The sequence below is a fragment of the Odontomachus brunneus genome, unplaced genomic scaffold (assembly GCF_010583005.1).
Source record: "Odontomachus brunneus isolate Ranch 3 - 2012 unplaced genomic scaffold, Obru_v1 Obru_scaffold_014, whole genome shotgun sequence".
NCBI classification, from domain to species: domain Eukaryota; kingdom Metazoa; phylum Arthropoda; class Insecta; order Hymenoptera; family Formicidae; genus Odontomachus; species Odontomachus brunneus.
Window position 1 is genome coordinate 1,059,039 of NW_022639464.1, and position 27,579 is coordinate 1,086,617.

At 36.0% G+C, this 27,579-nt stretch overlaps 1 protein-coding gene across 11 annotated transcripts in view; it reads left to right on the forward strand.

Annotated features, from left to right (window-relative positions):
• LOC116841244 (potassium voltage-gated channel protein Shal) overlaps positions 1-27,579 on the forward strand; it is a 191,666-nt gene that overhangs the window by 93,029 nt on the left and 71,058 nt on the right. For all 11 annotated transcript variants that reach the window (XM_032808944.1, XM_032808943.1, XM_032808945.1 and 8 more), the window contains exon 3: positions 19,861-20,046. In XM_032808944.1, the coding sequence (XP_032664835.1) occupies positions 19,861-20,046 (186 nt within the window). The remainder of the gene's footprint in view (positions 1-19,860; positions 20,047-27,579) is intronic.

Below are 27,579 nucleotides of genomic sequence, written 5' to 3' on the forward strand. Positions count from 1 at the left end.
ATAGTGATGACGACGATGATGACGACGACTATGACGATTATGACGACTACGCGGTTTAGATTCTCGCATAAACGACGCGACAGGCGGGCGAAGCGAAGCCGGAGGATCGATTAATGGAGCGGAGGAGCGGTTCGCGCGAGATCGTCAAATAATATCGTCGTAATTCGCCGCGCGAGAGATCGGCCGGTTGATTACATTAAACGTTACATACGTCTAACTTTGCTCACTTACCGTCGATGAAAATGCACGAGGAGGAGGCCGTTTCTTGGTAGCGTGCGCGCGAGTGAGTCAACAGGCAATCTCCATTAATGCGCCTACGCGTAGTCCATGCTAATATGTGGGCGTTTCTAGTCATGTTAATGACGATCCGCGGATCCCAGAATAAAATTACTACTCTGATCCTTCAATCTCTCTCTCCCCTCCCTCTGTCCCGCCCCGCTGCGATAGTCGCGATAGTGCGCTTACCGAAAATGCGCGGGAGTTTGCTCCTAAAATTAACCTTCCTTCCGGAAAGTCGCTTTTGCTGGCTGCGCTCACTTCTATTTGTTTGATTAGGAGTTACGATCACGTTTAATACAATATGTGTATACTGGAAAAAAGAGTACTTGAAAATTTACTTATGGGATATAAAGTTTATTCACAGAGATAAATTTTGTTCTACAGAAATAAAGTTTATTTCACAGAAATAAAATTTATATCTCACAAATATATGTTTTGGTGTTTTTTCTCAGTGTACGTATATCGTATACTGGATTATATCGATAATATTTTACATCGACAAAAAGTTACTAAAAAAAGAAATTTCTTGGCATTTTAGTGAAACATTTTTGCTCACATACAACTGTGGATAAATTTTTTAAAATAAGCAATTAATTTACTTGTCTAAAAGAAATATTTCTTTCCATTAAATAAATCTTTCACTTATTAAATGTAAAGAAATATTTTCTAGGAGATAAAATATATTCACGATCAAGTAGGTCGTATCTTCTTTTCTTTTATTCTCATTCTTTTTAATTAAAATCTTACTTTTTTACTGAAAAAAAATATATAATAATATATAATATATATATAAAAAAAAAATATATATATATATATATAAATATATATATATATATATAAATATATATATATTTTTTTTAATACACTGTTTCTTATTTCCGACAGCTTGGAAACACAAATTTAAACAAATATTTACTAAAATGTCTTTTTTAAATAAAAAATATCAAATTCAGAATTTTATAAATTTGTTTATTAAATTTCAGAAAATATTAATTGTATTACAATACAATGAGTCGGAATTTAATCGAATATTTCAAGAAATATTTCAAGAAAAGATCATTTTATAATTTTCATACTTTAGTTTACTATAATTAAGCAAATAAGTTTTATATGCAATCTATTTATTTAAAAAAATTAAATATTAAATTTAGTAAGTATATTTTCACTAAAATTAAGACAATTTTTTCTCAGTGTATCATAGCAATTTTTATTTGATATTATTATGATCTTATAATTATAACATATATCATATCATGGAAGTACTTAAAAACATTTTAATAATGTTATCACTTAGAGTAGTATGTGAAAAGATTTGCATATTTGCACGCAATGCAGCGCGTACGACACCGTTGAATACGAAAAAGCTGACGTCGCGTTTTCCACGTGTTAAGAATCACACGGTGCACGATTTCATGCCTTTTTACATGCATGCTGATCAGCATGTTCAGTTCAGTTCACTGCATGAATTGCATCGTACATTGGAAGATCTATGCAGTGAACTAGAGTTGCCGGTCAGCATACATGTCAGACAGCATGAAATTATATATCGTGTGCTAAAGATTTATCTTTAGAAGCAATCTATTCATCGACATCGACAATTTTTTGATTTCTTTAAAAGGCCTGTTCTTTGTAGCTGCTGAACTAGTGCAATAAGTTAGAGTGAGAAAACGTATATTTGTCTCACTTCAATATATTACACCAGTTCAGCAGTGCAGCTATAAAGAACAGGCCTAAAGTTTCGAAAGTGTGTATCTTGAAGCTGATGTTGCATCGATCAGAATAAGTAATAATCAGATGGTGCAATGTCTAGAAAATATGCGCAGTGAGGTAAGACATCCCACTCAAGTTCCAATAACTTGTCTTTCACGGACTTAGTGTCGTGTGGCTTAGCATTGTCGTGCATTGTCATCTTACGTCTTTTATTCGCGGTTAAAAGTTGTTTGTTATCCAAAATTTGCTTTAATTTATGTAATTGTTATGAATAGTAATCAAATATAACTGTTGCGTTCGGTTTTAGCAACTCATAATACACACTTTCATAATCCCACCAAATCCAGAACATAATCTTGTTTCCATGAATATTGCGTTTTAGCATCAATGCTAATAGTTGTTCTGGATTCACTCGTAATTTTTTCCATTTTTAGGATTATTGTAATATATTCACTTTTTCATCGCTAGTTACAACTTGATATAAAAATTGCTTCTTTATATTTTGAAAGCAGTGAAATGCAAGTGTTATATATTTTGTGTTTTACGCAAGTGTTATGATTTTGGATAGCTAGCTCGGACAACTCATGTGGAATTCGTTTTCTCACTTTCTGGATTTTTCCCATGACTTTTAAACGATCATACACAGTTACCCAATATTTCTGCAAGTTCTTTGAGCGTCTGAGTTGAATCTTCATTCAATGATGCCTGCAATTGTTCATAACGTCAACTCTCAAAATTAACCGAAACACCTAATATATCGTCGAAACGAATTGATGTCTCGAAATAATTATCTACATACAGATAAGGGAGACCGCGGTTATTTAGCTATGGGGGTAAGTTGACAAAATCGATTATTTTTACTGTTCTTTAACAGATTTCAGAATTAAGCAGGGATTTTAAAGCTATCTTTGACATGTTAAAAAATCTTGCTTAATTTTGTTAGAAGATACTTGAAATAACCGATTTTGTAAACTTACTCCGGTAGTCATCTGGCCTCGGCCTCCTCTATATGTGCCGACAAAAAAAGAAAGTCTCAAAGTTAAAAGGCGTAGCGCGTTCGCGCGATTCTCCTTGACGCATCCAATAATGCAAATGCGCCGATTAGCCATTCGCCGGATGGATTAATTATAAAGCGGCGGCAAGAAATTCGGGGCGTGTGCTTCCAGCCGGCGGCTGTGAGTTATCGCGAAGCTTCCGCGATGTCGTGGCTCTAATTAATTGCAAACGCCACGTACGTAAGCGTTAATTAGAACGCACTGCCGCGGATATTAGCGTGCGCGGTAATCACCGATAACCGGGACGGCGAAACCGACGGATGTGTCGTGAAATGCGATGCAAATAACTGACCTTAATTTTTCGACGCGCCGGATGCGTGGTTAGAAATACGTCTGTGAAATTGGCTCCACCTTTCCAAAATTTGGAATCGAGATTTGTTTATCGATATTAAAAAGAGTTAAAGCCCTGCCTAAGATATTATCCAATGTAAGAACGTATCTGTTAGTTTCTTATTCCGAATTATTTAAAAGGTTCATTTCAAAGAATATCCTGTATCTTTAAGAGAGAGAGAAAGAGAGAGAGAGAGAGAGAGGGCGAAGGGTAAAAGGAATACTTTAATGGGAAAGGGATAAAAATATTAAAATTAAAAAAAAATCGATTTTCAGTTTTTATACTTTTATATTTTTTATAAAGTGATTCTTTATAAAAGTAATTCTCTGTTTACTAAATTAAAAAAATTTTTTAAATTAAGTTTAGGGGCGCAAAGATTTGATCTGATGCGCTAAAGATTTGAAGGGTGAAAGAGTCGCGTTACAGCGCGCAATTGTTAGAAGAGAAAACAATTTTAAATAAATAATTAGGAGACAAAAATCGCATGAATGCAAATGCGGACCATAATAAAGTATATCGCACCTTTAGTAGTGTTGAGAAATGTCACGTGATGATAACACTAAGATAAATAAAAAACTAAAATGTTTTTTTTTCAATCAAAGAGTATTAAATTTTCTACAGATCTAACTAAATTCTCAAATAAAAAAGTCATTTACTTAAAGAGTTTTTCCAACAAAGAACACTTAATTTCTTTGAGTTTTAGTATTTTTCTGCTATTTTCGTAATTTTTACCGGATTTTCTTTCGTGCTATTCAGTCTATAGCAAAAAGTTTTAGGAATATAGCGTTGTTTATATCTATTAAAAATATTACTTGGATTAATCACACAGTTTTTGCAAAACAATTTGCATAATTCTTGTAGCGACCCTATATGTGGATATTTTTTAAATTTCATACGTGTTTTTTATTGTTAATATGAATATCCTATAAAAGGATTTTATATTCAATTAATTGCTACACCTGTATATTGACGAGTCAAATTCAACTCATTAAACTTTTCTACTTTCATCCCCTCCGCTCCTCAAGGAATCTTAGCAAGCAGAATTAATCAACGTGTTTAAAAACGCAAAAAAAGGGATTACTTGACGATTCGATTTCCGTAATTGTTAATAGCTACTAATGTTTAAATTTCCGGGTTACACTTTTCGATATAAAAATAAAAATAAAAATATAGCGTTCTCAGTTTCTGAATCCGGATTATTACAAGAGTTTACCCCACATTTTGAGAGCGGACGATCGAAACGAGGACGCAATGCATCCAGTTAGTAATCCCAACGCTTGTTTGCGCAACCGTTACCACGATTAATTAATATGATATAATTTACACAGTGTGTTCGTTCACGCAAATCGCGTTTCATACACGTGCGTTGCGTAACATTAGAATTCCACAATCGATGATACTAGAAACGTGATATAACAATGCAGACGATCATATAATAGAATTAGTGCAAAGCAACTGAGAGCACGATTTATTCACAAGTGTCAATGAAAATAAAATATTACTCGAAATCGTCACACGTATATACGATTGCGGATACGAGGCTAAATACGAGGTGTAAGTAAAAAGAATAGTGCTTTTTGATTTCCTGAATACGATAAAATTATTTACAAATCAGTGTTTCAGGGACACTTTGAAAATCGAACAAGAACATGATTTATAGAAATTCGATTGATATATCGAGCTACCACAAAACGTACCCTTGTGAGTTTGAGGAATGGAGCAATAAAGGCTGTTTATGTGTGTATAACGAAAGGTGTAAGAGATGTATGTGTGTAGGTAGTGGCAGTGGAAGGGAGGAAGGACTTTGTTACATAAAGTCGGATTAAAGTGACTCCTACAAAAAAGCATACGATGAAACAGAAGGCGTGTTTATATTTCTCCTTTTTGGAGAATAAAAGGATTGTATATCTGTATGTTTGGGAGAATGGAGGAAATTGTATGTGTGTTAGGTTAAGTATGTGTGTGTGGGTTTGGGTGGGCAGATTAGGATTAATTAGATCGGATTAGTAGAGCTCCTTCGAGCCTTCACTTCAAATTTTTTAATTGCTGTCCAATAGATATGAGTTCAGCCTTTCTATTGTGCAGTAATGTGTAAAATTTGAAATAGAAGCTTGAGGGAGCTCTATCAATCCAATCTAATTAATCCTAATCCGTTCACTCAGACCTACACACACACAACATTCTCCTCCCAAACACACAGACACATAATTTTTTTTCCATATTTTCTAAACACAAATTCAAACTCCTTCTTTCGTCTTTTGAATGCATTTTTTTGGGGGTCTTTAATTATACTTTATGTAATTGATCAAAGTCTTTATCCCTCTGCGACCTACACACATACATCTCTTACATTTTCACTTACACGTTCACAAAACATCCTTTTGTGATCGTTGTGTTTTTGTCGTGTTTTTTTCGATATTAACGGTCTAAGTAACTCGCAATTAATCGGATGCTCGGCTGCTCGGTGAATAATCGCGCAACCGTAGCGGCGATGCGTAACGTTAATTAATAGCGCGCAATTGGTGCGCGCTCTTGCGCCAGATCCGCCTCGATCGAATTTCCTAATCGAGTTCAGGCGATACGTGGTGCGTTTCGGCGCCAGGTGCGACCAGTCTGCCAGGCTCGTGGAACGGCAGAGCAGAGTTCTTGTATTTTCTCGCCGATATCGGTGGTAACGCGGCTCTTTCTCCCATTGGCCCTCTTTTCTGTCTCTCCATTTGCCAATGGCAAAATTATGGCTGTGTATTTTCACTGCGAGCTCGTACCGAGACGCGGCGGCAACGTTTTTATTTCCTGCCGATAGACATTTTCTCTCTCCCTCTCCCTCTCTCTTTCTCTCTCTGTCTCTCCAGCATGAGACAGTATTTTCGTGCGAGGGTATTTTCAGTGTGCGAGGTGCCTCGAGGAAATTTCATAGGAATTTCCCGCACTGTATTGGAATCAATTGGACTGGAAATAGCGAAGGGAGAGCGAACGGGTGTGTGTGAGATGCGACGTGGCGGGTATAAACTCTTCGGTACTTGAGTCTCCTTAGACCGTGGTGTCTAGCACATTAATATAAAATGACGTGCAATATAATATTATTTCTCCTTCTCTCGTTAATTTTATCATCGTCGTATTCGTGACTTGAAATAAAAGTTCAGCACCACTGCGCGCTACAATAAAATATGTCGAGCTTATCTTGACGTACCTTTATCTCGTCTCAACTTTCGCTTCCGTCTTTAGCTTATTGTATTTTTAATTTTTATGTAGCCCGTATGTTCGATGCTATTATGTATTGTATAGTTTCTTCTCGTTCTTCTTTCGTTAATTTTATTATCTTTATTTTACTGTTAATTGAGTTGTTACACTGTTATCATTATCGCGAGAACGACACTCGGAAATTATCGCATTTCCGTATGTCTCTCCTGCACCATTTTAACACTTTTCTTTCTTTTCAATAAAGGAAGGTTCTCAGTTTGTCCTATAATATATGTTTATTTGTTTGTATATTCCCTCATGACTCTAACATCGTTAGAGATATTGAGATGAAATTTTTTGTAACTTGTTCAGTATGTTATTTACATTGTTCTTAGATTAATGTCATTATTCGAACTTGTTCAGATAACTTGTGGGAATTGGATAATTCCATTATTTCCTTGAAAATCCAAGAACGTCTAGAGATACAAGACGAAACTTTTATTTTCAACCAATTTCAAAACTTTTTTAACCAACTTTGAAAACTAACTTTTTGTAAATAGTTTAAAAGTGCGGAAATAATCTTATAAAAAAGCCGCCTTTGAAAATATCAAAGTCCTAAAACGAATGTAATAATTTTGAGTCAATATTTTTGTGTATACATAGGAAAATACTATCCTATTGTTAAGAGAAGCAGTTACTCAGTTTACTTTGCTCTTTTTAAATAATCTTCAACAAAGAAGTTATCCTCAACAAAAAATACTTTTTTGATAATAGTCTTATTGTTTCTCAACATATTCATCATAAAATTTAGGAAAGCTTATCGTCAAGTTTATTAAAAGTTTATAACTCAAAACAGGAATAATGTCATAAAACTTTATCGAAGAAATAGTTGGTTGATTCAATATTCTTCATTGGGGGGAATGTACTAAACTTATTAAGATTCAGAATATATTTCGAATAAATTTGATGCTCTTATGATAAACTTGTAGTAGATTTGCGGATATATAAATTTGTGAAATATTTAAAAAAACTTTTATTTGAATGCAATATATATGTATGTATTTTTCTATGTATATATTTTTCTGTGTATACATTGAGAAAAAAACACTTGAATGTTTATTTGTGGGATGTAAAATTTATGTCCGTGAAATAAAGTTTATTTTTGGTGAAATAAAATTTGCTTTTGTGAATAAAAAGTTTATATCTCAATAATGTATCTGCAATCACATATTGAGAAAGAATATTTAGAAATTTGTGAGATAAAGTTCATTCACAAAAACAAAATTTATTTCACAGAAGTAAACTTTATATCTTACAAATAAAAGTTCAACTAACTAACTATATAATTGCACTGAAAGAAAAATCTTGAAGATTTGTTTGTGGAACATAGAGTTGATTTCCGTGAAATAAAGTTGATTTCTGTGAAATAAATTTTTAAGAATTTTTTTCTCAGTGTATAGAGAAAAAGAAAGATATGATTATTTTCTCAATCAGTTGGATTTTCGCGCAGACTTCTAATATCCTTGGAATGTTAGAATAGGGTTGTGGGATGTCGCATAAGGATATCGATTCAAAATTATTTCTTATTTTTGAGGGATTTTGATGATTTGAAGGCGGTTTATTTTTCCTTTTTTTTGTTTACCGGCTAGAAACCGCGCGAAAGTCCTTCCATTCAGTCAGGGACGCTGTTGGCATAAATTCCGGCGGTTAGCGGCTCCTCGACGGGAATTTCCGAATTCGTTCGGGTAATGAGGCGACGCGAACACACGCGGATACACGCGATGACCCTCGCGTGGCGTCCGACGATTAATTTCGGCCGCGCAGGCGGACGATAAGAAAATAGTATAACGCGATCGGTAACGATCGCGAGCTTTCGCCCGCCGCTTATCCGCCTAAGTTAATTAGGCGAATGCCACGAAATAACGCGGGTCACGGACGAGAAGAGGAGCCCGAAGCTCTCGTGGTTTTTTCTTCTTTTCTTTTTCTTTTTCAAGGAAGAGCCTACTCGCTCGCGATGTGCGACGCGAGACCTACTTTACCGCGCTCGCGGGCTTTCCTGCTTCCGTTGAAGTGGTCTTCAGAATTGCGTTTCTTTGCTCCCGCCCCTCTTTCCTTCTCCCCAAAAGAAGGAGCCACGTACCTCTTTGAGATTTTTCCGGAAGGGAGAATTCGGCGGACTTCGACGAGCACGAACGTGATCTCGCGAACGGGATTTTCCCAAGCGCAAAGACTGCACTTGACGTTTTCGCGGACAGTCGGGAATTTTTTCGCAGGCTCCTGAACTCGATCCGCTCTCCGATGCGACGCGAATTCCGCGGCTCTCTCTCGCGAACCCCGGCACGTTTTCGTTTTCGTATTCTCCCGAGAAATGCAATTCCCGAAACCGCGCTCGAGTGCCGTCGTCGTTTCCTCCTCGATATATAGCCGGCGATGGACGCAGGAATATCTATCGAACGGAGCATGTTTCCGCAAAGTTGAAGTTTCAGGGAATTGTAAGGGATAATGATTAACCAAAATGGCGGCGGCATAGGATGCTCTTCGTTCTAATTGTATCTTATTTTTTCGTCTTACGAATCTTATACTTTTACAGCTCTTCGTGTAACAATCAGGTATATGATAGAAGAAAAATGGAACACTTTATCGCGAATATTATTCCTATTCATAGAATACATAACCTAGAAGCGGTCTCGGTTAAAACATTGAGCTATAGTAGAACAAGCACTGCCAGTATTTTCTGCCTCAATGAACCGAGCCGAGAAAGATAGTGTCTATTTGGAATCTCAGTCTTTGTTTTTCACGTATTATCTTAGCTAAAAATATACGTTCGCATGTCGTAATCATTTGCTGAAATAATCAATTTTTATAATGACATTTCATTGCATACTCATTGTTCAAACAATCCTGATTAAAGTGTAAGTATAATAATAATATATACTTCTTAATTCTTGGGTTACTTATTTCGGAGTCATCTGATATGTCATGAAAATGTAGCAAGAATAAACTATAGCATGTCAGTGAGACGAAGAAGGCGATTCCAAATAGCGATGGCCTTTGTCTTACAGGTCGGCTCGGCTAATAACAAGGCAGCGCTCATTCTAGTTTGTTCTATAGTTCGATGGATTACAATCACGCCGCGCGACTGCGCATAACGCGAAAATATATCCGAGTCTACATATGTCGTAAATTATATACAGAGGTGTGAAAATTATTAGAATAATTTTAATTTCCTTACTCATTCTCTCTAATTATTATTTTCGAATAACATTCTAATTATTATTTTCTAATAATTAGAAAATTATATTAATAATTAGAAAATAATTAGAAAATAATATAATTTTCTAATAATTAGAAAATTATATAATTAGAATAATTATTATTTTCTAATAAAATTCTAATTATTATTTTCTAATAAAATTCCTAATTTCGGGAAATTATACACTGAGGGAAAAATTACCTTAAAATTAATCAATATTTTTTTTATAAGTGCCATTAACATATTTATTTAAACCTAAATTCTCTTTATTTAAATTAAATATTGTCTACTTAAATCAGGTAAACAATATTTGATTTAAATAAAGAGAATTTAGATTTAAATAAATATGTTAATGGCACCCATCAAAGAAATATTTGTTGATTTTAAAGTAATTTTTTCCTCAGTGTATATATTATAATTATAAATATTATAATTCGTTATCAATATTTTTTATAGATTTAAAATGACTACAGATTTTTATAGATTTAAAATGACTACAGATTTAAAATGACTACAGGTTTGTGTTACATATTACACGACTAAATTATACAAATAATGACAGATACATCATATATTAGGTTCTGTTGTAAGATACGAGAATAATCCAGAAAGTAAGAACCGTTCAGCTTTAAAAAATTGCCAAACAAAGAACGAAAAACGTTTAGGAAAAAATTTGCAACTCATCGAAGATTACGCGCTTGTCTTCCAAGATTTTTTCGTTAATTGCACGCTTCAAGTCTTTTCTGACAAATGATAAGCGTTGCGGTCGATCTTTGTCACGTACTTTTGCTCGTCCATTATTAAACTTTTCACATCACTTTCTCCGTTTATTCTTTATTCGTTATCGTATCAATATATATCTGTTTTAATTGACGATAAATATCGACAGGTCTTATTTCCTGAATAATCAAGAATCGAATAACATTCCGTACTTCACAGTCGGCGGGATTTTGCATACTAAGACTCATTTTAACGATGTATGATGCTCATAAAAATCCGTAAATAGATACATCACTCTTAGAACATTAAAAATACCAGGTTAGAAAGACAGGTCAACTTTAAATTAGGGAGAGGGAATAATCTCTACAGCGTAACTATACGTAAACGGTCTTTATTTGTTGGATTATCCTCGTATATTCTGTACGTAAAAGTAAATTTTTATGTAGGAAATAGTGAGTTATTTATATATTATAAAATACTTAAAAGAAAAGTACTTAAAAATTTATTTTTGGGATTTAAAGTTTGCTTCTGTGAAAAATAATACGTTATTATTTACATAATTTTATTGTATAATATACAAACATATAATCATTTTAAATCTATAACATTGATAACATTGATAACAAATTGTAATATGAAATTAGGCATTTATTAAGAACAACAATTAGAGAAAATTTTGAGTAAAGAAATCAAATTTATTCTAATAATTTTTACATCTCTGTATATATATGTTAATTTTGGTCGACCAAGAAGGCCGCGACGGATATTTTCCTCTCACTCCTGAAGCTTCACACAGGACTCCCTTGTGTGTAACTCCATTCAAATATTGCTACGTCTATGGTTGGCGCGGTTTTAATGCGACGGTTATCGGTCAGTTTCCGAATATTCGATCAGCCGATCGTTTGGAAACGCGAGAGACACACGGCACCATATCGACGTGTCACAGCTTCCCGGTGACGCCAGTTTTCCAGTAATTGCGCGGCGTGTCGCGTACTTTCTTCTTTCTCTCTTTTTTTTTGCAAATCGCGCGCCGTCCGAACGTGCACGGATTGCAGTCGCGAGTGCATCGGTATTGTTATCATCGGCGCTTTTGTTTTGCGCACGCGTCTATTTAGTGACTAGCTGCACTATAGAACGCTCGATTGTGTCTGCCTTGGGCTGCGAAACCGCGAGCTGCGAGCCGTAGATACGTTTCACGGCCGAACTTCTACTTTCTCTCGTTCGGCGAGGCGATACCGCGCAACGGCCGGGTTGAATGCATTCCGCGAATCTATGTAACTTCCGGCGGCGACGCTGTCAGACGTTGATAACCCTTTCGCACGACGCGAAATGTAAAAGCCTCGTCGGAAAGGCGCGTTTACAACGTTACAACGATAAGGAAATTAAGCGACACCCCGTACCGTTCACCGACAGGATATCTCTCTCGACCGAGATGCACTTTTACCCAGCGTTGGAGCATAAATATATGACATGTGAGAATTTTGTCCACAAATATCTTCGTCCTTGCGAAGTTTCGTCCTTACATCGAGAAATATTTGAAAATTTATTTGTAGGATATACAGTCTATATTTTTACTTCTGTAAGTATATAAACTTTGTACTCCACAGATAAATTATCAAGTACTTTTCTCTTAGTATAAAAGAAAGAAAATGAGAGTGGGAGAGTGACTGACACAATGAGCGGTCGACCAAAAGAGAGTAGAGTATATTTTTTCTCCCTGGGGTAGTTACTCTTGAGGATTTACTTTTAGGACAAAAAAGAAAGAGAGAAAGACAGATGGAAAGATAGAGATAGAAAGAGAGAGAGAGAGGGGGGAGGGAACTTGCGAGAATTTATTTGGAAACGAAATTTTTTATGTTCTGCGTCTTTTTAATCTATTTTTTGTTAATCTTGTGTCAACATAATTTTGCTGAGAGTAATATTTTTTTACATCAAATCTTATCATTTATCTCTTATTTTTTTGACTATTTTTATTAATATTCCTTCATTAATAGTCTATGAATACATTTTCTGTTAAATTCAACATATTAGAAATAGACTGGGAAAATAGTGTATATTACAATGTGTATAAATATATTGTGATATTTTACTTATATTTTATTATATTTAAACGCATGACATGTCGTTTGAATGTAATATAAGATTTTATATGTTTGGCACTGCTGCCCGTCGAACGCACGTAACACATTGAACGCGATCCATTAGACGCTATAAACGCTCTGAAGCGCTTGAAGAAAAATCATGATCGATCTGTATAGCATTTCAAAGGTATAACGTGTAATGGATCGCATCCATTGTGTACATTCACGCCTCGGACTTCATATTTCACGCTTCAAAAACGGTGGCGCGTTTGGCAATGCGAGAGCGGCGCGTAACGTTGTCGGCGAGCCTCGGTCTCCGTCAAAGGATTCGTCGTCCTGTGATATCTCCATGTAGAAAAGTCGTAGAGACTTGGGATAAATCTCATTCGAAAGCAGAGCTTGCACCGCTTTCGACGAGAGGTGGATAGTCGGTGTTCGTTATCGATTAATTTAGCAGTAACAATAAATCCTGAAATTTAATTTTCTTTCTGGATTTAATTTTCAAATTGAGATTTTTTGAAGTATATTTATTTCTGAAATCTATCTTTCTATTACATAACAGTTGATCGGCACTTTCTTAAAAAAGCTGAACATAATTGTAAATAATATAAAAATCGTTGTAGTCAAAACTTTGTTGCGTTGCATAATATTGGTTTTAAATTACACTATATTACAAGATTTTGCACTTTTATCATGAAGAGTTCTTTAGTAAATAGGATGCCCTGAATACGAATATGATCTCATAAATTGTCTGTTACATAAGGTTTCCGAGAAAAAAGGGGTTGAAATCTCCAATGCATTTTTGGCCATTTTCATACATTCATAACACATGAACCAGATGTCCTAACAACTTTGGAAAGGTTTGAAATTGAAGCTTGAATCTTTATCTTTATTTTAAGATGGAGAAAATTTGAAGTGCAATTTTGCCACTTTTCACAGGGGGATAAAGAACATTTTCAGATTTATTAGATTGTTCTTGCAATTTCTACCCCCTCGAAAGATGTTTATTCCAGTGTAGATGAGTTGAGATTTATTTGTACATTTTTTTATATTTTTCCATAACAAAAGTCAGAATCCTGTTCTATCAGGATAAAGAATGTTTTAATTAGTCCTGGATTGTTTTTGCAATTTCAACCCCGTCCAAGAGTGGTATGTATAACATGGGATATTTTTTTTTACAATCTTTATTATTTACTGAAATTATACCTAAAAAGAATTTACCTATAAATTCTATTTTGTCGTATAAATCTAAGAGTGTTTTGTATCTCCTTGTGGAAGGTAGCAAAATTACACTTCAAATTTTTTCCTTTTTAAAATAAAGACAAAGGTTCAAGCTTCAATTTCAGATCTTTCCAAAGTTGTTGGAATATTTGGTTCATGCGTTATGAACTTATGAAAATGACCAAAAACGTTTTTAGATGTTTCGGACGTTTTTTGAGGGTTTCAACCCCTTCTTTTTCGGAAATTTTATGTGATAAACAATAATTTTTTTTATGTGATAAACAATAATTTTATGTAATAAACAAATTTTTAGTTTATATTCGTATTTAGCGCACCCTATTTACTAAAGAACGACTCTTCATGACAAAAGTGCAAGGAACTTATTAAAATTTGTAACATAGTGTTATCTATGTATATTTGTTCTTCCTCTGAAACTTGCTTCGCCGGAATTCTGTAATGTCCGATCCTTATATCTGCGCAGCTATTTTCATCGCGATGTGTTTGTTGAACAAAAATTTATTCCAAGTCGATCTCCGGGAAAATCGCCGGGATGATAGAAGACACGATGAAGCGGGAGCATCCTTCGCGTAAATATACATCGGCATCGGATACCGTCGCGTGTAACAATAAGAAGTGTGCTCAAGAGCTCGCGCTGAGATACTTCGGAGCCACGGTAGATGCACACGAATGCAGGGGTGAGATGCGGTAAGACGTGGCGTATTCAATGAACCCGAAACACACTCCGCTTCGCGACATCGCGCTTCGTCGCACGTGAAACAACGTCGCCCGTGGATGTCATCCGTGCTTTGCGCGCTCACTCCTGGCTTTACGGCATTTTCATTGCGGCTGCACAAAGCCGCGTTCAATCACAGCTGGCGACGAGTCGGCATTGCGTCAGATCACACTACTCTCTCGCCTGTCAACTGCCATCGCCTTCGTCGCCGTCGTCGTCGCCGCCGTCGTCGTCGTCGTCGTCATCGTGACACTGAGGCGCAGTTAAGCTGCGGTTGGCGCATCCGAGGACAGCTTCTTGACGCTTCGCAGACGCCCCGGCCCGTAACGGCGTAAACATCCGCAAGCATCCGCGAGCGAGTGCACGTCGTGGAAAACCGCGACGCTGCAGACTCTGGCCGGTATATTGCATCGCGTGAAAATATACCGAGGCGTGCGTAAATCGAACGACGGGTTTCTGTTTTGCGAGGCGACCTTGTGGCGCTTTCGCACCTTCACACTTTGTGCTTATCGCGAATCCATGAAGTGAAGAGAGAGAGAGAGAGAGAAGAGAGTTTCCGGTTCGCACTTTCAAGTACGAGTTTAATAGTACTGAGGACAGTTAATTCTCTCTCTCTCTCTCTCTGAAGTTTCGGAATTTAGACGCGGGTAAGGTGTTAAATGGGCGTTCGCACAACAGCATTTCGTGTAACAGCATTTAATGCTGAATGTGCGATAAAATTATGGACATTAGATTCCAGTGTTCCACTGATTTGGTTTGATGATTTCGATTTTGAATATTTTAGAATTAGCAAAGGATGAGAGCGGTTACCTCGACGCTAGAGTTTTTGTTAGGGCTTTGCGTCGTTTCAAATAAAGGATAAGTCAAAATATTGTCAGTAATTGACCGAATATTTTATCCAATATTTGTCCAGTGTTACTACCTAAATTCTATTCAGTTTAATCGGTGTTCGTGTCTCGACAGTAAATAGCCGGTTTTTAGGGGTAGCATCCACTTGATGTTGCAAATGTTTCGAAGCGCTGTGTGAACCAATAATCGTTCTTTACGCGCTCCAAAGCACTTGTAGCTTTAAATGAATCATATCCTAGAGAATTATTATCAACTAGCATAAACTACCCTATTGCCGTAATAATGCCACCTATGAAGAATTTGAATTACTTGTATAGGGACTAATAATCAGCTTTATCTCAATATGATTTTTTTATTCAGCTCTTTAACAGTTTCTATCTGCTTAAATAGTAAAAACTGATGAATTTTTTACATATGAGCAGTATAAATATAAATATGACGAATGCAAGCGCGAGAGAGATGCCGTGAAAAATAATCTATAGATGCACATTATGCTACAGTGACTCTTTTTTCATGTAATGCTTTATCCAAATTCTGAAATAAGAGAAACGCAGATATATATATATATATATATATATATATATATATATATATATATATATATATCTGTCTGAAAACTTTTTAGTGAAAAATTCTGTTGCTCGGGTACGTATTCGTTGAAAACTGGCCGTGTACACGCAAGGAAAAAGGTGGGTTTTTAGCTTTGCGCCGGAAATAGCTTCTATTTGCAAAAATAATCCGTGGTTGGAAGGGTAAATCTCTCGGACGAGGAGGGGGCTTAATTCCTCGTATGTCCACATTTTTATCGAGCGAATTCTTCGACTCTACGCGCGCACTAGTGACGCGCCGCCCTATCCCTCTTCTGCTCCAGCAAAAATAGAACCTATAGAAACGCCTAGTCCTTTCAGCCTCTAATCAACCGATTAATAGTAACTATCGATATCGATGTCCACCAAAAATACATACGTCGGCGTGTGTGTTCGGAGGATCTCGCGGGAACTCCGCCTCGGATATTACCGCCTTAGCCTCGTTACCGCTCTCAAAGTGATCCGAGATGCGAGTATTGAATTGGCGCTTATTGCCGTCTGCCGCAATTTCCGCAATTGCATAGCGACGAGTTGCGAAAGTTACAAAATTAGCGCGGTCGATACGCGACCGCTCGGACTTCGCCGTTAATCCTCGTTTGCGGCCGGAAAAGAGTCAGTCGGGAGTACATTCGCGATATAATATTCGCGCAAAAACCGCAGCAGAGCCCCGACAGAATTTCCTATAATGCGAACGTTCCGGTTGCGACATATCTAGAAAAAAACTACTCGACGCTCACCTTGCGCTTTGTGTTACCTCGTTGGTTTTCCCGAGAGCGAAGTTTCATCCTGCATAATTGCGCACAGCATTTTGAAACCGACGTGTGATATGAAACCAATTGTGTAACGAAAGATCATCCTGCGAGGATTAAACGGCGCAAGCTGAGAGAATTATACGCGTTCGCGCGGCTTACGCGCTTATTTCTCGCCGCATAAAATAGCGCGATAGTTGTTGCAGGTCGACCGTAAAAAAAAAATATTAGACACGTGGTTGTGTGAGGCGTCGATAAGGTTGCATAAGGTCGTTTATTTATAAAGTCTCTTGGAAAAATACAGGGTAGATAGAGCCGTGTTTATTTATAGTCTTTCATTTGTCCGACATTATAAATAAATGGTTAGTATTGTTACTGTTTGCAGTTATATTCACAACAGCTTAAGGTGGTAGAGACTTTGCGAGTTCGGCATTTTCGTGATTTCTCTCTGTTACATAAAGGGAATATATCGTATTTTGAAGTTGTTTATTTATAATTTACGGAAAATCGAACATTGTATTATTCTGATATTGTTCTTGCAATGTTCATAATATCATAGTATATTGTATAGTATCATTGCTTAATTATAATACACTACGCTTTTGATTAGTTAACACATAAAATCATGGCCTAGGTTCTTGAAGCTTTCACGGTGTAGTGGACAGAAAGAGATGGAGCTAGATATTTCGCTGAAACAGCAAGTTGAACTTTCTTCCGAGTTTCTCAGGAGTGAGCAAATACTGGGATAGAAAGCAAACATGGAGTTTTGTCATTAAACCCTACAAAACTTTATTACTTTCTGGTTCTTTTTACTTCTTATCATTTCTTTTTATTTTTGACAGAATACATCTAGAGAAATAATGATAGATCTAACTAAAATTATAGTTATTTCTGGCCCCGACCATATTTTTTGCTTGTTTTAACACGAAATGGTAGTGATAACGTACATATAAGGTTATTATTAACCTTATAGTAGACTTTAATAAAAAATGGTTTTCTTGATCATAATTTATAGTAATTATTTCTCTATGTGATTATGATTACAAATAACAAATACTTTTTCCCAGCGTACAACAAATACAAGAAACAACAATTAATTTGTTGAGAAAGATTTAACTTACCAGATTTTAAGATTTTAAGATTTCGGTTCGTGAATAGTAGATCGCGAAGTAAAGAGCTGGCAAGCGGTTTAGTTAAAGAAGAACGTGAAAGTATCGAAAATCGCTGAGAGTAAGCTGTCTCGAAAGAGCGTCCTTTCAACGGCAGGAATTTACGTGGAATATTTATGGGTGGCGAAATTTGGTCATTTGTCAACCGTAGGCTTCCCTACGCCGTGTAAAATGGAGATTTAAGGAGGCACGATGAGGTCTAGTGGTCGTGTATCACCGCGTCGAGATAAAAGTTTATTCCGGCCTTAGCGGAAATTTATCCCTTGTGAACGCGCGTGCGTTGAAAGAAACAACCGCGCATATTTAATGGTGAAATAAGATACAATCCTTCGTTAGCTTGCTCGTTCGTTTCCCACAATGAGACGAATCTTCGTCATTCCAGTCGTCCCTTGCGCACCCTCCTGCGCGCAATTAAAGTTACAACATTAAGTTTGTATTTTTGTCTCTCGAAACGAACAAATGGTTAAGCAATACGTGAAAACGTAATTCTTTTAAGAAACAGCTAACGCACATACTTTTCCTAGAAATAACACTAATTCCGTTATGGAAATTTATTTGGAAATTGTTTTCTGTTAATAATTATAACTTGCGATAATTGTAACTTGTAACTGAAATTCTTTTTAATAGATTATTAATAAAAATAAAATTTGATTACTATTTAATTATATTAATAATTGAAAGTGTTCAATAGAACAATGAAGAGCAAAAAGTGCCGATATTATATGCTTGTAATAGTATATAATTATAAACATATAATATTTTGGCTCTTCCTTGTCTTATTGAACATCTTCAATTTTGTTTAATTAGAGAGCCTTATAATCGTCCTATAATTTTTATTATTTTTTTAAATTATATTAATAATAATAAAATTATATTTAATTATATATAATTATATTCATAATAATAAATTTTTATAATACAATAAAAATAACAAATTACACTTAAATCAGAATTGTTATCAGAATTGTTATACTTAAATCAGAAATCTCGTTATTGTATAATGTGAAATACACACACATAAATGTGTGTATGTGTCTTTATATATATACACATTTATTTACATATTTATATATATACTTGAAAACTTTATCAACGTAATACCGGTTTTTTTCTGCAAAATTTACGTTCGTGTTTCAGAGAATTACAAATGCTTTTGCATAATATAAGTAGGTGCAAAAATAAATTGGAGTATTGTTCAATATGTAAAGAAAATGATAAGAAGATTTAAAATTAACGTCTTAATCTGTTAGCTTCTATATTGATTCGCTAAGGAAAATTTCAAAGAACATTTGCTATATATTTGCAAATGAATCTAAAGAAGTTTAAAAATATACGAGAAATTTGTAGACAGACTTCGATATATGCCTGGTTATATTTTCCGTTATATAGTGAAACAAAATATGAAAGATCTATATGTCTAAGAATCTATATATCTAAGAAATACGAAAATGATAGCGTGATGATGTTAATGCTTATCTAACATATATCATTATCGTCTCTACGTTATCAACATTTATAAAATTCCTACATTTTGGCATTCGCTGTATCCAGGTATATTATTTTTAAACACGTAAGCGTGTAATTTGGCTGAAGCTCCTTTTATGAACCTCTTTACACGTTTCTTGCGGTTTTAAATCTCGCCATTTAGCACGTTTAACATAATAATTTATCTTTAAATAATTTAAACACGTTAAACGACTTAAAACGGTAAGAAACGTATAAAAAAAATTCACTTAAAGTAATACACTTGGATTTGCAATGTTTTTACTCTGTTTATTCTCACTTTAACCTCTACCGTCTTCATCTTAGAGAAGTTGGTTTTCATAATAAACGTCAATTAAAATTCAGGAAGAAGTTCTGCCTGTTCTCAATCTCGTTCCTTCAGACTTTGATCAATAAAACGAGCGGAGAAATAACACGAATTTCCATCTTTCTGATTACAGAAAGCCAGATTGGCGCGTATCAGGATCGCGAAGGCGTCGAGCGGCGCCGCCTTCGTGAGCAAAAAGAAGGCAGCGGAGGCGCGTTTGGCCGCTCAGCAGAGCGGACTGCAGCTGGAGGACTACAAGGAGGAGGATATCTTCGAGCTGCAGCATCATCACCTACTTCGCTGCTTGGAGAAAACTACGGTGAGTAGTCCCTGAGGCATCTCCTGTGTCCTGTGACAGCACGCCGACCCTTTTTCCGCCGTGTAGGAATTCTAGCGCTTTCCGGTCCCTGCTTCCGGTCCGCTCTAAAGCCCTTTAAATCCCGGCGATAAATTTACTTTCACGCACAGAGAAGTGTACTTTCCTTAATATCTTGCCTTGATGAAACGTGAAACATGGATAATATCCTTCTTCTCATATCTACTCTGGGCAAGTTTTTGAGATTTTGAAAACTTAACGTTACGTGACGCGAACTGTGCCAAGAAAAGCGGGACTTTGACTTCTAAATTTAAATGAAGGAGGTTCCCTTCTGAAAATGCTGCAGAACGCGTTAGTCGATCGATCGTACAAGTTGCGTTACTTTGCAAATTGAAAAAAATTATTTGAAAATGAATAATTATAATTAATATAAAATGGAAGTAATAATGGGCGATTCGTACAATAATAATAATACCGCGTTTTCTGTCAACATTCACAATAAATTTTTCTTTGTCAAAATATAATTCAAAGCTTCTTGATAAAACTTTTAGATAAAAAAAACATTTTAATTGAGAAGATTAAAGGTTCTCGCGAAATTTTTACAGAAACGCAATAATAAAATTTCATCTTTTAACTAACACTTTAATCATTTTTGTCTTTTCGGGATTTTAACATCAGTATACATACGAAAAAATATATATTGCATTCAAGTAAATGTTTCAAGTATTTAAAACATTTATATCCGAAATATATATCACAAATTTATCAAATTTATTCAAAATATATTTTGAATTTTCTTAAGTTTAGCGTTTTAAACAAGAATATTAAATTAAAACAAAAATTCAGTTCGCTCATATAGAGCTGAACCAACTTTTTCTTCAATAAAGTTTTCTGATATTCTTATAAAGAGAATGAAGAATCTTTTTTCAAGTATATGATAATAAGTTTTTCTTAAATTTGTGTTGAATATTTCGTGTTGATATTTTAAAATTATTATCAAGGAAATATTTTGTGATGAAGATTATAAATAGGAAGATAACCATTAGCTTTTTTGTACAAAAACATCTGTAACACGTTAATTTAAGAATGAACTTATGTCAATACGCAACGAAATCCGTAACTCACACTGAGAGAAATTATCCGATAAAAAATTAACAAACGGATATTTTCGATCAAATTGCGATTAATTTTTCTATTTGGTCAGTATATACGATTAAATTTAACTACTTCTGATCATAATGGCATTTCATCAAATAAACCGATCAAAAAATTATGAACTGATATTTCTTATCGGATTTCTTGATTGGATTTTTTATCGGATGCTTTCTCTCAGTGCAAGGAAGAACTCTCATAAAACGGACTTCTTTTGCGTTGACATAAATTTATTCTTAAGTTAACATAACGTATTATAAACGTTCTTGTGCGGAGGCCTTTATTTAAAAGAAGGAAAATAAAATGATTAATCGCTTTCCTTAGTATCAGAATTATATTTTTTGTGTAAAGTTACCAAAGTGTAGTTACTCTTATCATTGATAATGTCAATGTCGCGTGAGAAAACTGCGTCCTAACGGAACGAAGAAGAAACGCCTCATCACTGAATAGCACAAAGAACACCATTTCGCCGCCATTATCCAGGTTTTTGCGAAATTCCTTGTGTAGAGTCTCGTCCGGCTCGCGACGACGAGAGGCGGATTAATCAACGAAACGGTAATTAATTATTCACGAGGACGTGCGGTTTCCCCGTCCTTTCGCCTTCGCGGAAGACGATAGATCCGCGACAAAAACGCGGCCCTCCCCCTCCCCACTCTCTCTCTCTCTGTCTCTCGCGTCTGTCATTAATCCCTTAGTCACCGACGCCGAGCGACAAAGCGACTGAATCGTCGTTGAATGCCCATCGTCGGCGCATCCGCTTCTCCGTGGTGTGAATTCAATGGGTTAGTCTGCCTCCCTCGAAAATCCGACAGTCTGTTTCGTGGGTATCGCGCGCGAGTACCGGAGCAATTTGAATAAACTCTCCCCGTGCTGCTCTCGTCTAATTTTAGACCAGGCGAGAGGGTTGCAGCGCGAGTGAGGAGGCTATGGTCGCTGTCGAGTCCAAACACCCCGCACCCGCGCGCTAACTAAACCCTTGTGCGCGTTTACGTAGCCGTTGTGTTACACAAGCGCGCAATTCCGACCAGGGACACGCGTCGGGTGTCGCAAACGTTGCGAACCATCTCCGTACTACGGGAACAGGGATTAGAACTGAGGTACGGCAACATGTCGGAATAAGAGGTATCAGCAATGCCGGATATAAAACGTGATTTATACGTTGGAGGGGAAGACACGTATGAATAAAGACAAACAGAAATTACGATACCCCGAAGAGTATTCAATTTCACTTCTGCCGAAAAATCTCGAATATTCACAAATGTAGTTTGTATAATTTGAGCCTGTACAATCGGGATTTCCGTGAAAGTTGAAACACGACGGGATCGTAAAATTAAAAATCCAATTTTACCCTGGGCGAATATATGCACTGGACATCTCGTATATTCCAGTTCACTTCTACAAAACAGCAAATAAGATAGGAATTGCAAGAGTTAATTAAATTTTGTTTTGTTGTTGCGAAATTTATAGATGTAGACAAATGTAACAAGAGAGATGAGACATATCTCAGAAAACTACGTAAACAAAGCGTTAAAACGGCCAAATAAATTTCTCCGGAATAGCAGTGTGTCTGTAAAAAGAACAAAGAAAAAAAAAGAGAGAAAAAAAGAAGGCGTGAAAGATAAAAGTATAGTGTAAACACGTTCACAAATCTAAACACTTTTAGTTTTTCACGGAATAAAGCCGGTTTTAGTCTTTGAATAAGAATAATTAAATTTTCAGTACACAATAAAAGGCATTTATTTTCGTACTTTACTTGATTTACTTATAATATCCGGACATTTATTTCCATGAATTTATATTTCTCGTAAATTAAATCATTATTTTATTTGTCAGTATATATAACGGATGCAAGAATTTGTTGAATTATTGACAAAGCTAATTGAGTCGTTTTGAATTATATAAATAAATTTGAAAATTTAATTTTTTTACTTATACAGGGTGTTTCAGACCTCCATGATGACTATTTGTGAGAACGTAGAACAGATTGAGGTGAGCAAGAAAGTCCTGTTTTGCGATATTCGCAATAATAATCGAGATATTGATTAAAAAAGATTGGTAAATGATCACGCGCGATATGGTAGATGAGCTGCAGTGGCGCCGTCTGCCGTTGTATACGTATACATTAAGTCAAACTGAACAAAAAAGTCCTTTATCATTTTGCAAATGATCACATAGATTTTTAAATATTAAAAAAAATTGTTACATATATGATTGTATATCATAATGCACAAATTTTCTTTAATTAATATCTAAAAATCTATGTAGTTTTTTTAGAAAATAGTAAAAAATTTTTTTGTTCAGTTTGACTTAATTTATAAGTATACAACGGCAAACGACGCCACTGCAGCTCATCTACCATATTGCGTGTGATCATTCACCAATCTGTTTTAATTAATATCTCGACTATTTTATATATTGCGAATTATCTCAAAACGGTACAGTACTTTCTTGCTCACTTCTTTTTGCTCAACGTTCTACGTTCTCACAAAGGATTATCATGGAGATCTGAGACTTCCTATATACTGAAGTATATATATATATAAGGTATAGATTTAATTTGCTGGCTTCGTTAAAAATTCATTATGCAAAACAGACGCATTGTTGCGTGTACTTCATAAAATTGTTCACTCCTATAACTACTCATTACGGAAATTAATATTCAATTAAGTTATTTTTACTCTGGAGAAAAAATAACTTTTCATTTGTATGTTAATCACGCAACAAGAATCTCTTTGTGGCCAGGTGCTTTACAGAACATTCTATCATAGCGCTCTTAACCGTCTAGATTAGTGCGTTTACCTTAGTAGCAGCGAGAATGTACACTGAAAGAAATTATCCAATAAAAGATTAACAAACATATATTTTCGATCAAAATACCGATAAACTTTTATATCCGATTAGGATATCCGATTTTTAATCTAATATTTCCGATCATAATGCACTGAAAGAAGTAACCCTATAAAAAATGAACAAATATTTCTGATCAAAATATCGATGAATTTTTGTATCTGATCAGGAAACATCCTATAAAAAATATCGGTTTATAATTTTTTGATTGATGTATCTGATAAAATGCCATTATGATCGGAAGTATCTGATTAAATTTAATCGGATATAAAAATTCATCGGTATTTTGATCGGAAGTATCTGTTTGTTAATTCTTTGTCGGATAATTTCTCTCAGTGTGACATTTTATCAGATAAACCGATAAAAAAATTATGAACCGATATTTCTCATGTTTCCTGATCGGATACGAAAATTTATTGGTATTTTAGCCGGAAATATCCGTTTGTTAATTCCTCATTGAATAATTTTTCTCAGTGTAGGACTTTCTCCGACTTGTGCACGCGCGTGTTACGCATAAGGCACAGGACAAGACAGAAACGTGGGTGCGTGCGCGCTCATGTGATTAAGCTAATCGCGACATGCCCGACGTGCTCACGTCGAGGAGATTATAAGTACACGTCGTAGTTCGTACGACCGCGTGATAGCGGCGGTTTGGTTGTATAATCCACGCGGGAGGTAGAAATTAGTTTATTACGCCAGAGAAGGCCGGAGAGAGGGCTCGTGTGACGCGCAGGATGTACGCCGGGTGTTACGGGTCACTACGTATTGAAGCCGATGTACAGAACAGTAACGTCCAAGTCGATACGCCCGCGATATTTTAGGACGAGGAAGCGTAGATTGATAACGTTTTTAGATAACGCGCTCGGGAGAGACCTTGGGAGATTCTCCGATTAATTAATTCGACGGCTAGCTCGGCGTTTTAAATTTCGGAATCCACGATGGCGAATCAGACTGTTACTCTATGTTCCGTTATGAAGAGAAGAGGGACGAAGAGCAGAGCAAAGCGAATGTCCCGACTAATGACCGTATCCCAATTTGAGACAATTACATCTGTTTCTCTTTAAAAGTCACTTAGTGCGGGATTTGCATTATATGCAAATTAAACACGTGTAAACTCTATATTTCATATATTGTCAGTTATAACGAATCGAACTAAAAGTCACAGGGAGTGAATATTAGAACATCATAATTTTACAAGCTATTTTGTGCACTGCTGATCTTGGAAGTTGACAATTAACATCACGTGTCTACTTTATAGATATATGCAATTATTCTTTGACTTTAAGTGATTGAAATAGCTATGTTGAGGTCGAAAGAGGATTAGAAAATATTTTATAAGCAGAGAAAGTATATAAAATAAAAAGTACGTGATTTTTGTAGTTAATTAAGATATCTCCAATCGGTATTAAGAGAAATTATCTGATAAAAAATTAACAACCGGATATTTTCGATCAAAATACCGATTTATTTTTATATTTGATAAGGATATCCGATTTAATTTAATCCGATATTTTTTATCCTAATGGTATTTCATCAAATAAATTGATCAAAAAATTATGAACCGATATTTCTCATCGAATACGAAAATTCATCGGTATTTTGATCGAAAATATCTGTTAATTTTGTATCGGATTTCTTTCAGTGTGGGATATTTGTTCCCAGTAGTGATAATTCGAATAAATATGATATAACGTGATATAAACGTTCCTATTTAAAAAAAAAACATGTAGTTTATAAACATTATTTGTAAAATAATGTTTACAACAAAAATATTCCAAGTAAAATAGTATCTTGCAACAAATAAAAAAAATTGATAATTAAAATCCTGAACGTCCAAGTTCCTCAACAAAATTAATTTTGTGTACCTAGCTTAATGCATACATCATTAATTGATTAATTTATTTTTACGACGAGGTTACCTGGTCATCCCGATCGGGACGTTCATCTTACATCGGTTCAGGGATTGATAGAATATAAATCCAGCGTATGAGTTATAAGTTTCGAATTGCGCAAGAAAACACTCCGCGAATTATACAATTCCAGGAAAAGCCCGTGCCCTCTTTCTGTCTCGTTCTGTTCTACTTCAATTTCGAGTCACTGTATTATTCATATGCAATTCTCTAAGGGATTGCATTGATACTTCCGACAGCGATCGTAAACTTTTCAACTGTTGCGCGCGTGTGCGGAGGGAGGGGGAACGTGTGGATATCTCCTCCGGTCTAATCTTAATCTCGACTCGGCCGATCGTCGTGGCGGATAACTACGTCATTAGCTGACATTTCCGATGCCGAGATGACAGCGTCGCGCGACTACGGACGCTTCCTGTGTCACAGACGACGGCGCGTCGCGTTAGGGTGCTCTGTGAGGTCGCGTTTCCGATCGATTCGTTGCTCACGCCGTCCATGAAGCTGGCGAATCTTTGACCCGGGTTGAGCCGGAGTCCCATGCAAATCGCGCGGAATCCCTCCCAGGGGCACAATGTATGTACGATCTTACGAAAACGTTTTCCCGAGGAAAAACTAAACGAACGTGCTCTCCGTTGGTCAAAGGACGATGTGGACCGAGCTTCCGCTGACTGTGCGCGACGCGAGATGCTCGGGATGCTCGGGACTTCATCAGTATATGACTCATGCGTTTAATAAGCCAAACGCGCGTTCCCGTGAGGAATGATAGGTCAAGCGTGCGCCTTCACCCCTATTCTGCAACGCGCTGTCAACACTCGGATGCTCACATACCGGGATGCGCACCGAAGCTAAGCGTCCGTTTACCAGGTGTAGAAGTATGAAACCGGAATTTTTTTATACAAATAAGACGTCTGTTGTTCGAAAGTGATAAATAATACTTTATTCAAAATAATTTCCACTGTTTTGAACACATTTTTCCCACCTCTCTGGCAGTTTATGAATGCCGTGCCAAAAAAACTTTTCATCTTTTGAAGCGAACCAGTTATCTAGCCATTTTTCCACATTTTCATACGAATCGAAGCGTTGGTTAGCGAGAGCGTGTCCTAGCGATGCGAACAGGTGATAATCGGACGGAGCCAAGTCTGGAGAATAAGCCGCATGCGGTAGTAATTCCCAACTGAACGACTCGATCGTTTCCTTGACCCGTTTTGCTGTATGTGATGGGGCATTATCATGGAGCAAAATGACATTGTGTTGCCTTTTTGCATATTCTGGTCGTTTTTTAGTCAATGTTCGATTTAAATCGATCATTTGTTGTTGGTAGCGATTAGTATTGACGGTTTGACCAGGTTTCAGCAGTTCATAGTTCATAGTTCATAGTTCATAGTTCTTCGTTCCTCACGTCAAAATCACCACTTTTGAATTTTTTAAACCACTCGAAACACTGAGATTTACCAAGAGCATATTCACCGTAAGCTTCGACAAGCATTCGATGTGATTCTGCAGCAGTTTTCTTTAAATGATAACAGAAAATCAATGCTGTCCGCAAATCATAGTTAGTAGGCTCGAAACGTGACATGTTTAAGGTTATACAAAAATATACTAGAGAATGAAAGTTGGGGTTATGTTTGTT